The sequence below is a fragment of the Protopterus annectens genome, chromosome 2.part0 (assembly GCF_019279795.1).
Source record: "Protopterus annectens isolate FY-2018-M chromosome 2.part0, PAN1.0, whole genome shotgun sequence".
NCBI lineage: Eukaryota > Metazoa > Chordata > Ceratodontiformes > Protopteridae > Protopterus > Protopterus annectens.
Window position 1 is genome coordinate 1,345,993,228 of NC_056728.1, and position 13,453 is coordinate 1,346,006,680.

The 13,453-nt window shown below is 39.2% G+C and overlaps 1 protein-coding gene across 1 annotated transcript in view; it reads left to right on the plus strand.

Moving 5' to 3' along the window:
• TRPC3 (transient receptor potential cation channel subfamily C member 3) overlaps nucleotides 1–13,453 on the plus strand; it is a 1,904,470-nt gene that overhangs the window by 1,415,240 nt on the left and 475,777 nt on the right. Inside the window, exon 8 of the mRNA XM_044061528.1 lies at nucleotides 8,516–8,711. Within this exon, the coding sequence (XP_043917463.1) occupies nucleotides 8,516–8,711 (196 nt within the window). The remainder of the gene's footprint in view (nucleotides 1–8,515; nucleotides 8,712–13,453) is intronic.

Here is a 13,453-nt window from a genome sequence, read left to right on the forward strand (position 1 = left end):
GTCCAGCTGTCCTCTTCAGGCAAGAAAGGACCATTTGTATTGGCATCTGAAGAGGGTGTGGATGTTGCTCTTTTCCTGAGACACTCTGAAGCTCTTGATTTCCTGGGAAATGACCATTCTTCAAAGCACTCTTTTTCAGTACGGAAGCATAAAATTCGACATTTTCTTCAGGTGTGTCCCCTTCAGCTATAGCTGACAAGGAGGTTGAGCTGGATTTTGCTAAAGGTTCACTTAAAGTCTTTCAGTCTTTGCATTCTGAGTCTTCCCTTTGTTAAAAAAATATTTTTATTCAGATTCCCCACCTAAAAAGTTGTCTTTTTGTGACAAAATTGCCAAAACGTAGGAGTTATTTCAATGGCAATAAAACGAAATACCAGAGTCCAAGCTACAGTTTACTATAGATGGATTTTTCTCAGCCTGCAGCAGTTCCTCCTGTTTTGCCAGACTTAGAGGATATTTTCCTTGCAGCCAGTAATTTGCCACCTGTCCCCAGAAAATCTTTTAAATTATATAAGATTCCCCAGACCCACAAATTTCTTTTTTCAAGCCTAGATCAGACCCTACAGAATTTTTTCTTACAAAACCATCTTCTGCCGAACTCCCTTTGGCAGCTAATCCTATTCCATTTGACAAGGATGGGAAAGCCATTGATAGGTTTGGAAAGAAAGTTTATACTTCTTCCACCTTTGCCTTCAGAATACTGAATTGTCAGGCTGATATGTCCAAGGTACTGCTGGCTTCCTTTGACAATATGAGAACTGTAATCATTAGCCTTCCTTATTCAGAGATTAAGACATATCTGAACTATTTCATTTCTTATGTGTCTCATGTAAGTAAATATTCTCTAAAATTTTCTTATGACACTACTGATGCTGTTTTAGAGCAACTGCAACTGGACCAGTGATAAGAAGATTTGCCTCATTGTTTTCCTTGAATTTACTAGAGAATGTGAGAGTTGAACTCCTGAATGCTGCATTATATAAAGAGGTATTGTTCATCTCTTTTTCTGCTGAGGTACTCAAAAGACTTGATGAAAGGGAACTTAATTGAAGGGGTGACTCAGATTTTTCAATCCCTATACCTAAATTTAATAGAAGCTTTCCTTCCAGTTCAGTATCCTTTCATATGAAAGATAGTTGGCAATCATAGTGGCACACAGGGAAGCAATCTTTCAGAAAACAATGTCAGGGAGGTTAAAAAAAGAAAGATGAATCCTCCCCAAAACAAGAATGATCTAAAAATCAGATTGATCATATTCTCCATTTTGTGTTTTCTTCTCCCTACCATGGCAACCCAGTAAAGACTTCCAAAGTCTAGGACTTCAGTTTTCCAAGTAGCACCAGATAGCTTAAGTCACATAAATTTGAGAATCATTGCAAAGCACTGCAGGTGCTGCAGTAGTGTTGTTGCCTCACAGTAAGACGTTGTCCTGTTTGATTCTCAGTTAGAGCGTCTTCTGTGTGGAGGCATGCGTGAATGGGCGTACCTTCATTGAAGGTCGTGCGTCAGGGCCGGCAACTCAGCACGTGCTGCGGTAGCATTGTCGCCTCACAGTAAGACGTTGTCCTGTTCGATTCTCAGTTAGAGCGTATTCTGTGTGGAGACATGCGTGAATGGGCGTACCTTCGTTGAAGGTTGTGCATCAGGGCCGGCAACTCGGCACATAAAAATCTACTGCCAATCATTAGCAGACCGGAGTTCCGCTGTGGTGACCCCTAACCAGGAAAAGCCGAAAGACACTACAACATTGTAAAGCACTGCAACTGGCAGTGGGATTCCCTTCCTCCTTTCCAAAGAATCCCTCTTCATCCATCTAATCAACCCCTGGTTTCCTCCTGTTCTAGATCAAATGTTATCTCAAGGGGTGAAAGAACTATTTCCTCCAGATCAAATAAAGATTTTACTCAAGAATAATTTTTCTACCAAAGAAAGAAGAACATGGAAACTTGTACTGAACCTTTCTTTTCTTAAGCTTTCACTTTAAAATTGCTTTTCATCGTATTCCAATTCTCACAGATTTCAGGTGCTTTTTAAGATTTTCTGTGTCTGGTTTACATTTCCAGTTTTCTGCTTTATATTTTGGGTTGTCAGTAGCATCAAAATTTCTTACAAAGTGCATCAAACCTATAATAGCTCATTGTAGGTTACAGGACATTTACATATTTCCATATTTAGACAATTTCATAATTTTGAAGACTATTTTTGGAGCTGTCAAGAATCTCTTTCTTGGGCAAATAATCTTTTTCTCAGTCTGGGATTTCAAGTGAGCCTAGAGAAATCCTCTATCATTCCATCTCATAGGATAGTATTTCCAGGTTATCTCCTAGATACATATCTGATGATGGCTTTTCTTCCTTAGGACTAAGTGGAATTCTACAAGGAACAGTTTCTGACATTTTCCAACCAGACTCTGACAGCTGTCAGGAAATACCTCAGGATTCTAGGGTTCATGACGTCTACAATTCTTATGATTCCTTTAGCCAGACATCTCATAAGAAAAATGTAATGCTTCATCAAATCAGTTTTGGACACAACATCAGCACCCCTATATCATTTCAGATCCCAATGATGGGGTTTGTCAAAAAAGGAAATATTCTGGTGGATGAATCAGTTATCTCTCAACCCAGGCCTCAATTATCCCTTCTAGCCCCTACTCAGTTATTTGGGGAGCTGTTTCCAATGGGGTAAAAGTATAGAGTCTGTGAAACAAGTAGGAAAACTGAAACACATAAATGTCAAAAAAATGGTGTTGCTAATAAATGCTTTCAGTCTCCAAACCATCTTTGGATACCAGGCCTTCTGCTACTAATCACTGCCAGCACCACAGTGATGTGGCACAAAAACAAACAGTGGGAACCAGATCCTATCCCTTTTGCAGATTAGGTATGGAAGCCTGAGAAATAGAAAGTCAGCACAAATTTTCCACCTTAGCTACTTACATCTCATCAAAGCAGAATGTTGTAGCACACAAGATGAGCAGGACCACAACAACCCCCAAAAACAGATGGTACACCCAGGAGTCTTTCAGGAATTGATCCAATCAGGGAGCACCTTTCAGAACAGACAGTTAAATAAATTCTGCTCCAGGATTCCTAACACAAAGGCCTGGAATCATTATCATCATCATCAACCACCTTTTTTCTCATTTTCTACATCGTATTGGGTTGTCAAGACAGCTGCCGCCATCTCTCTGTCTGTTCAATGCTACTATCCTGTCTTATTGAACACTCATGCCTGACTGTCTCAGATCCTCTCTCATACAGTTTCTCCATCTCTTTGCTGCTGTCCTTGTTTCCTTTTGTCTTCTTCCTGTCTGTCTCAAATCACCAGATTGTTTTCTGCTTTTCTTTACATGTACCCAAACCACCGCAATTTGCTCTCTTTGACCTTTTCTGCAATTGGAGACACTTTGGCTTCTGCTGTTATGTCCTCATGTCTTCATCCGTCCCACAGTGTGCATCCTACCACACATCTCAGGCAGTTCATCTACAGCACCTCTATCTTCTTTAACTGCTCTGCCTTTACTGCACAGGTTTCTGTCTCATACAATAATACTGGTCACACCACTGTTTTGTACACCTCACGTTTCAGCTTCTTTGATATTCTTCTGTCATACACTACACCTGACAGTCTGTAGCAGCTGGCTGCAGCCCCCCTGATTCGAGCTTTGACCTCCTCATTCAGACTTCCCTTCTTGTTAACCACCCCTCCCAGACACTTGAAGCTGGTAAAATATTCCACTATTTTCCCTTCTATCTCAGTTCTCAGCATCTTTTGATTTCCCCCATTTCCTGCCATTACAACCATCTTATCTGTACTCAGTTTCATCCCATATATCTTCAGTTTTGCATTCCATTCCCATACCCTTTGCTGAAGTTCTTGCTCTGACACTGCCTGCAATGCATCACAAATCCACCAGGAATCAAGCAACAAACAGATGAAACCGAAGATGCAGCCAGCCAAATGAAGGAAAACTGAATTCTTTATTACTCACACAAAAGATTTAGCACTTTTGACTGGTGTATAACAGACTTCATCAGAATTTAAGCCAACAGTAAATCACATTTGGTGTAAATAACCCTCTTGAAAAAAAAATCACGTTAGCAAAAATGCTTTCCCCCACCACTCTATACACATGGCTAAACCTAATGTTAAAACCATATTTAAAGTGATACAAACATATAAAATGTTCTTAGACCAGGTAACACCACAATTTTAAAACACTAGCAATAGGCAAACTGTCATTTAAACCTGGATGTTTAAAGCATTAAGCTTGATTTGCCATCTTAATTCATGGCATTCAATAATATCTTCCCATGGGCCAACTCTAGCATTTTTTGATACCATATCCAAAAATAAAAAAAAAAATATGAGTAGAATATTGTATAATATGTTTATACAAAGCATTATTTAAATTTTAGTTTTTTATGACTAAATTATGTTCATATATTCTGTCCCTCAAGCATCTCTTTGTTTTTCCTACATAGAAACATTTGCAGTGTTGACACAAGGCAGCATAAATAACCCCCAATGAATTACAATTAACATGATACTTAGAAATTATTTTACTCCCATTAATAACAGAATCACTCTCCAAAATAAAGTTACACTGTGGGCAAAATCCACATTTAAACATTCCCAATTTTTTGCAGTGCAACAAAACACTTTTTTGTTAGTTTTATACACCTGTTCACTCACAGCATGGTCAAAAAACTGCTTGAAAGACTTAGCTTTCTTGTAGACCTCCACAGGAGCTTCCCCCAAAACTTCACACATATTATCAAAACACAAATAAATATCCAAATTTCTCTTGAGAATATAAATAATTTCACGATAATCACTGTTAAAGTCAGAAATAAATGCCTGGGAATAATCTTTATGTGACCATTGACTCAAACTGGCATTAAGACAGCTAGTAACTACTTAGTAGTGGTCTAAAATGGCCACGGTTTCTTTTTCTAGTAACTTCTTATTAAGAAAGATGTTTGTTGTATATGCCATGCTGCACACCATGGTATAGTACAAAGAGATGCAGCAGCAGGTGAACATCATTACAGGGCCTTTCATACCAAAATAGGAGCAGCAGTAGGGCAGGTGGAGAGTCAGGGGAGAAACATGCACAGGGCAGGTGCAGCACACTGCCACACTGACAAAGACGTGGTTACAGTTCCACAACTGTGGACTATGACTTAGACAACACAGATCAAAATCTTGCTAGTGTTATCACACCCAGGCTATGCAGGGCAGTGAATGGACTGGGCACCCCCTGCATCAGCCATACCCATGCCCACATATGTTGGAAATAAGCAGGGAGCAGTCATTGTCACTTGCACAGATGAGTGGACACATTGACAGATAACTGCAACACTATGGGATGAGGTAGAGTCAGGGGAGGTGAACATATAGCAGCCACATACTCTAGGAGGTTCTGCAGAGTCAGGGGAGCATATCCTCCAGTGGTGGGGTCATGATGCCATGATATGACCATCAGCAGTGTCCATTGTGTTGGCTTGCAGTGTTAAGCTTGATGTGGTCTATGGCAGGAAAGGGTAGAACTAGAGGACCATGTGCAGGCACCCCAGCAAGGCATCACAAGTGCTAGGTCTGATAAATGCTGTTACCCAGTACCTAAATAATGCCCAAAACTAAGGGTGGTCACAGACAGGTAGAAAGCATTTTATTACAATTTAAAAGGAAAAGTTTTTCTGCTTCAACTTCAAGGAGAGGAGCTTAAAACTGAGGGAAGCACCCGATGAGGAGATATCACTGGGCAACAGAATAGCTACCTACACATTGGCTGATACTGCGGGTCTATATTAATTCACTGAAATTCATCTACAGCAAACACTTTTACATCTGCATTTATTCAGTGAAAATCACTTCCAAGATTTGTTGAATATTCCAAGGGCAATGACACAATTGCTCTGCAGCACAATGGAATCCAAAAGTAATCAAACCCACCCAAGTGGGGGGGGGGGGCTTTGCCCCCCACATCCCCCCTAACTATATATACCAACTCCAAGATCGTACTACAGTGGGGGAAAAGGGCAAGGTTGTGTAGCTGGCCAACTACTTCATTGTTCTTGGAAAATTCAGCAAATCATGGAAGTGATTCTCACTGAATGCATGTCGATGAAACAATGTTTGCTGAAGATGAGTTTCGGCAAACTAATACAGACCCGAAACTGCTTAGTTGTAATACTCTTGCCCAGGTGACACATGCCATGCATGAGGAAGATGTTCAGTACCACTTCATTCTCCTAGCTAGTTTATTTTACAAAGCACTGTCTTCCTGAAATGGTCATGTGAGTACAGGCACACATGCAGGCAAATCATGTTAGTCAGGGGTGTGTATGATGTACTGTGGACTACACATTAGTATACCAATGACCTCCACCCTTTATGAACCTGATTATCATCTGCATTTAGTGCTATGTACAACCCCCCCCCCATTTATGCATTGCACCCATACCTCAATATATGTTCCTGGAACCTCACACCCCCTTGTGTCATATCCTCCCCACAATCTGCTATGCTCAGTTTGTAATACCCCAGCCAGTGGCATGGTTCTAACATACATATACAGCAAAACACCTGCCTCACTCACCCTGAATCCACCACAGAGCTTGTCTTTGCCGAGGTGTTTTGCCATGTATTACTCCTTTCTTAACTCTGTGATGCCCCACATCTACAAAGGATTTAGTTTGTCTATTTTTACGTTGTATGGCTGTAAATGGTACTGCCCAAAATGGGGCTGTTGCATTATGCTGTGCACATGAGGTTACCACTGTGCACCTTGAGTGGACCTGACTGAGTGGCCAAGGCAGCTTCAGGAACTGAGAAATGCACAGCGTCAGCATGGTATGCCTTGGAGAAAAGGATTTTCCTGTTCTTCCTGAACAGGAACTTTAGGGAATGTCTGATAGGATATTATAATGGCACTTTGAAGAAACAAGATGCCTGGCATGGTCTGGCAATAAATGCTGAGTGATGCCATTTGCATCACCCATTCTGATGACAAATGTAGACACTGATGCGGCAACCTGATGCAATGACATGGAGATCTTCTTCACCAGTAGGAGGCAGGCATTCCAGGGTGGGAGCTGGAAATGCACTCTAAGAAATGTTTTTTTTTTATTCAGAGCCATTGTCTTCTACTATCTTGATGGTTGTAGATGTATACATGACATTAGATACTTTGCTTTCCAGCAATGGCGAATCATTAACTATATATGGCTGCTGGCTGCCACAGAAAGCAGAACCACCTCCCCAGGCAGCAGGATACATGTGTGCTGTGTTGCAATCCAACTCTCATTTGCATTGCTGCTTTTATCATAGTGTGTGTGTGTGTGTGTGTGTGTGTGTGTGTGTGTGTGTGTGTGTGTGTGTGTGTGTGTGTATGTATGGATGTATATATATATGTGTGTGTGTGTGTGTGTGTGTGTGTGTGTGTGTGTGTGTGTGTGTGTGTGTGTGAGTGTGTGTAATTTATTCCCAGTCTGTCAAATTTCTGTTGGTCCAGGTATGGAGAAAGAGTAAGAGAAGTGAGCCACACAACCTCAGTCTCCACCAGCTGCTGCATCTGGCTCTGTGTTGCAAGTGGCTGTCAGGTCGGCATCTCCACAGAGGTTGGGGTGAAGGTTCCTCTGCCAGTGGTGACCTGAAGGAGTTATGTCTGTCCTCTGTGACTGCTTCTCAGAAAGGGGGAGGTAAAGGCTCATCTCCTGAAGGTGAATAAGGGGGTCTTTCAGCAAGAGTTGCAGAGGCTGGTTATTGCTAATGTGCATCAGCAGCTGGGTATTCTCATCAGGAATACTGAGTGCCTTCTGACACAGCTGGTGGAATCACATGACCAGCAGGCTCCAGTCTCTGGGCCTCCAGAGAACTACCAGCCCATACCATGCATGGAGTTGTTGCCCTTTTTGTCAGCCATGCCAGTGTCCAACCTATACTCTCCCATCGTTTTTCTACTTTATGTGGCATCCACATGTTGGCCTTGCATGCCTCTGTATCACTTCTCCTGCTGTGTGTTAGGTTGACACTGTTTATCCAATTGTCTCTTTTCATAGGCAGCCCTTTGCTTTGTGTGTAAGCTCTTTCCACTGCCTGATACATGTATGATTAACTCTGCAGCTCTTCATATAATGACCTCCTTGAAGATGTGCAGCATTGTCTGTTCAACTGAGTCTGCAATGTGTTGGGCATGTGTGGTAGCTTGCGATTATTTGAATGCTCAGTGGAGTGTGTGCAACCACTTGAGCTGCAATGATTGATGGAGTAGATGTATTGTCATAGACATATATATGTATATATATATATATATGTATATGTATATATATATATATATATATATATATATATATATATATATATATATATATATATCAAAAAGATATGCGATAGAGTGCCAGCATCAACATTTGTAATACCTTTCTTACATATTTGTAGCATATAGTAAAACTTTGCACCTAATGACTCGCTGCCTCACTTTCAGATTTCTTTTTCTTCATTCTAGAGTGGAAGAAAGTTTCAAGACCTTGTTCTGGTCCATATTTGGTCTATCGGAAGTAACCTCAGTTGTCCTCAAGTACGACCACAAATTCATCGAGAATATTGGTTACGTTCTGTATGGAGTATATAACGTAACAATGGTCGTTGTTCTCCTCAATATGCTCATTGCTATGATCAACAGCTCCTACCAAGAAATTGAGGTACCATAATTAGCCATTTCTACGTCAAATGCTTTAAGCAGATACAGATCCACCACATTGTTGTTTTGTTACAATTGTTCAAATAAGCTAGTTTAGCATAAAATATGTCAGTAGTACAATACACTTCCAATTAATTTCTCATTAATATCAATGAGGAGTCTTGCAGTTGAAGAGAAAATTGTTATAATTTTCTTTCTTGCTAATAATGTGTTTGCATTTTTTTCTAATTCAGTAGTACAATGGCAAATATTACTTTCTGGAATCATTTTAAAGACAGTGCCTCTTACTTCCCTGTCACCATAAAGGGCAATCCAAAATGTTACAACTGAAGTCAGCAATCTCCCCTTCATGTACTTCAGAATAAGAATTGTGAGCACTAGGTTGCTAACAGTATGCATACTATTTTTTTTACAACAGGACGATGTAAAATGTTGATTGCTGTCTCAGCATTAATTTAAGAATCCATGGATCACAATATGACTTCTTAAATGAATGTATTTAGTAGCTTTATGTGTTAGCAACTGGAGCAGGGAGTTGACTAGAAGAAACTCTTTCCTACACTTCAGCGACCATCAGTTTGCTTTTGTTTGTTTGTTTTGTTTTGGGTTTTTTTTTTGGTTCATTTTTGATCCTCAACCTCAGGAAGACCTTTTTTTTACTCAATTTTGGATTAACTGGAATTCAGATCTTTAGAAAAAGGTAGGAGCAAACTACATAGGAAAAACTGGGAATGTGGAACAATAAATACAAGGAGGAATGAGGTTTAAAAGATGGCAGGACTTAAATGAGCTATGTATTGTTTGACTGAAAATGATTGGGTAGATTATAAGTGATGTAATGTTTGCAACTGGGAGTGTGTCAGTATGGTTTGTGTTGTAAAATGCTTGTAACTAGGATTGTGTCAATGTGGTTTGTTTTCATTTATATAAATGTAAGATTGTTTATGCTGTAAATGATGGTTTAATAAAGCTGTTTCTTGTTTAAAAAAGGGGGCAGGAATTGAATAATTTATGTAATGTTGCTTAGGTATATATGATATATATAGCAATATATGTGAAGCATAATGTTTGTTAATTTTAACTTACTAATGCAGTCTGATTACCTTTATATAAATATAAATGCGCCTATTTCACAAGTGATAATTCAATAAAGGTGTTTAACAAAACAAACAAAAAAAATGGGAGTGTGAGACTGTAGGCTGCCAAGGTTCCAGATAACCCAGCAATGTCTCTCATATGTATCACACAGCAGATGAATACTCCAAGGAGCAAATGTCCCATTGTAAAGCACAAAAAATAAAATAAAAACTGTAGTATAAACAACGGAGCAAACACTGGCACTTGGGACCATAAAAAATGTTTAATCCAGTTTTAAAAACAAGGTAAGCACTTTCACCAAATGCTTCTTCAGACCATATGAAAAAACCTGCCCCATTCTCACAGTTTAAATACATTCTAACAACCAATCAGACATCACAGTTAATTAGTATTAAAAGGAAACATGCTCCAAAACAGTAATAAAATACAAAATATAAAACAAACATAGGTTTGGAATATACACATTGCACAGAAGGATATTCACATAAAAAGGGGGAAAAAGAAAAAAAAATACATACAATCAAAGCCTTCTATAATGCATTGACAGCAATATTAAACCTTCAGGTATCTAGCTTTTAATTGAGATTTTAGGGAGGCTTCCTCATTGAGGCCCTTCCCCCTATCAGCCCTAAGTCTAATAATCTATCTAACCCTTTTACTTTCAGTGCAGTTCCTAGTGTCTCCTTCACATATACTTGGTATAATAACATCTATGGCCATGAACTTAAAAACATGTTCAGCTCCTTTCAACATAACATGTTTAGATAGTGCATTATTGTTTAAACGTATTCTAATGGTATACAGATGTTCCCTAATCCTGTCCTTGAACATCCTATCCGTTTTATCCACATAGTATGAAAAACATGTCACATAGTACGCTAAATATACAATGTGCTCAGTGAGGCAGTCAGCAGAGACTCTGAAGACGAATTTTTGACCTGTATCTGGGTGAATGAACTGGCCACTGTTGTCAAAGTTCCCACAATAATTACATCTACCACAAAAAGTAGTACTATGATGCTCATGGAGGATACCAATGGGTGTGTCCTTGGGATAACACAACATTCTCTTCAAGTTCCATTTATTCTTAAAAAGAAAATGGGGGGAGTTTTAGGTCAGGATCAACTGTTAATATATCCCAGTTTCTTCTAACCACTTCTATAATAGAACTAGCATCATTAGTGTAATATAATGGCACTTTTACTTCCATTTCATTCTTAACAGGTATCATATTGCCATTAACAGTTTCTGAGTTAGAAAAGTAAGGGCTAGCTGAGCTCTTCCTAAGTTCAGGGATCTCATCTAAAATGTTGTCGACCTCTGGGGTACTATACCCCCTATCAGATAATCTAGCCCTTAGGCTAGTCAATTCTTCTTCAAAGTCATTATCTGATATATTTAGTCTTGATGCTCTCATTCCTTGTCCCTTGATCACATTCTTAAGCACATACTGTGGGTGCATACTGCACCTGTGAAGCAAGGTGTTCCTATAGCAAGATTTTCTATGGACACCTGCGTTGACCATACCATTGTCTAATCTCTGTACATAGACATCTAAATATGCAATTAAGGATAAAGAATAAGTCATAGTGTACTTAAGATAACTAGTGGCTTCATTTAACTGTTGGTGGAAAGCGGTTAACTGTTCCTCACTGCCTGTCCAAATGAGGAACAAATCATCCACAAAACAACGATAAAATGAAACATATCTAATGCATGGGTCAGTACTAAACATAAAATCCTCCTCCCATAGTGCCATAAACATATTGGCGTAGCTACTGGCACATGACGTGCCCATAGCTATGGCATCTTTTTGCAGACAAATGACTCCATCAAACATAAAGGCATTATTCTCAATCACTGTTTCCAAAAATAAACATAATAAATCTACAACAGAGCTATCATATTCACTATGTCTTATGAGATATCTATGTATTGACTCAGCACCCTCAACATTTGGTATAATAGTAAACAAGGACTGCACATCCAGAGTGACAAAGTAATACTCACTATTCACAGGTAGGGTGTTTGTAAAACTATATAAATCCATGAGGAACTGATTTGAATCTCTTAATACAAACTCATTCTTATCCAAAATTGGACATAAGAAGTTTTCAATATATAAAGAAAAGAATTCGGTACACCAACCCCTGCCTGCTACAGTTGGCCTAAGTGGTGGTCTCAACCCATCCTTATATATTTTAGGCAGTCCCTGTATAACAGGAATAAGAGGATGTTCCAGTCTTAAGAAGTTAAACATCTCTCTAGATAGGAGGAGGCTAAACTGAGAGAGACTGTTAGAGAACAGCAAGAGCAGTTGTATAAGAACTATCTGCAGAATGTTCTAGATAAGGCGATTGAAAGACTCCTGGATGAGGTCGTTCTATATGAAAGGAAATTATTACAGCAGAAAAAGCATAAAATTGACAAAGATACTGTGGATTTTAAGAAGAGATATGTTTTTACATGGCCCAGGAATGACATGGGCTTACATTCTAGTGAATGTCCTGGGCCTTCTGTGAATGCTGAGGTTAATTCTACTAGTTCTAACTCTAGTGTAGAGTTGTTACCTAATAATAATTCATGTGAGACTGCATTCCACACTACCAGTGAAACAATAAGTCCAACGGTTAATGGGCATGTTTCCCCACCCACAGTATCTGGTAATACTGGGCCAGGGGTAAATAAGGCTGTACATACTTTATCCTTGGGGAAAGATGTTAGAAGAAAAATGCAGTATGCCACCACCTATGCATCCAGTGGTGATACTACAGCTTCCACCAGTAACTCCTTTCTGGTTTTCCCTTAATCAATCAGTGGGAATTTTGGGGGAGAAGGGACTCCATCTCAGAGTTGGGGTTGACACAAATGGAAGCTTTCAATGGAGAGGAACTCCAGTCAGACACTCAAGAAAATGTGGAGTCAACTAGGGACAGGTTGATCTGGACTATATCTGACCGTGTTTTGACAATGGATGAAAATTCTGTTTTGGAGTACGGGCTTACATTTATCCCTACTGCGAAAAGTGACTTGACTGATACCCTGCTTGATCTGAAGCTCTTTAGTAGGAATGTGATACTGAAATGTGAATTTGGCAATAACGTGAATGTTTGTAATGCCAGTTTTAGGAAACCTAGTTTATATATTCCTGTCTCACATCCTTTAGTTGATGTATTCAATAAATGCATGGAAAATGATTTATATGAAATGTATGACAGTAGAAATAATAATACTTATTCAAAGAGTAAGAAATATAATCTTACTAGGGGTCAGAGACTGGCCTTGACACAGTTACAAAAAGATGATAGTATAGTAATCAGGCCAGCAGATAAAGGTGGTACAACTGTCATTATGAACAAGTGTGATTATTATGCTTCTATGAAAGAAATATTAAGTGACAATAGTTTTTATTCTGTAAAAGATACAGCACAGGTTACTGTTTTAAAATCTAGAATATCTGATATGTTGGAGGATATACTGAAGAGACAATATCTAGAGAGGTGTTTAACTTCTTAAGACTGGAACATCCTCTTATTCCTGTTAATCAGGAACTGCCTAAAATACAAAAGGACAGGTTGAGGCCACCCCTTAGGCCAACTGTAGCAGGCAGGAGTTGGTGTACCGAATCCTTTTCTTTATATACAG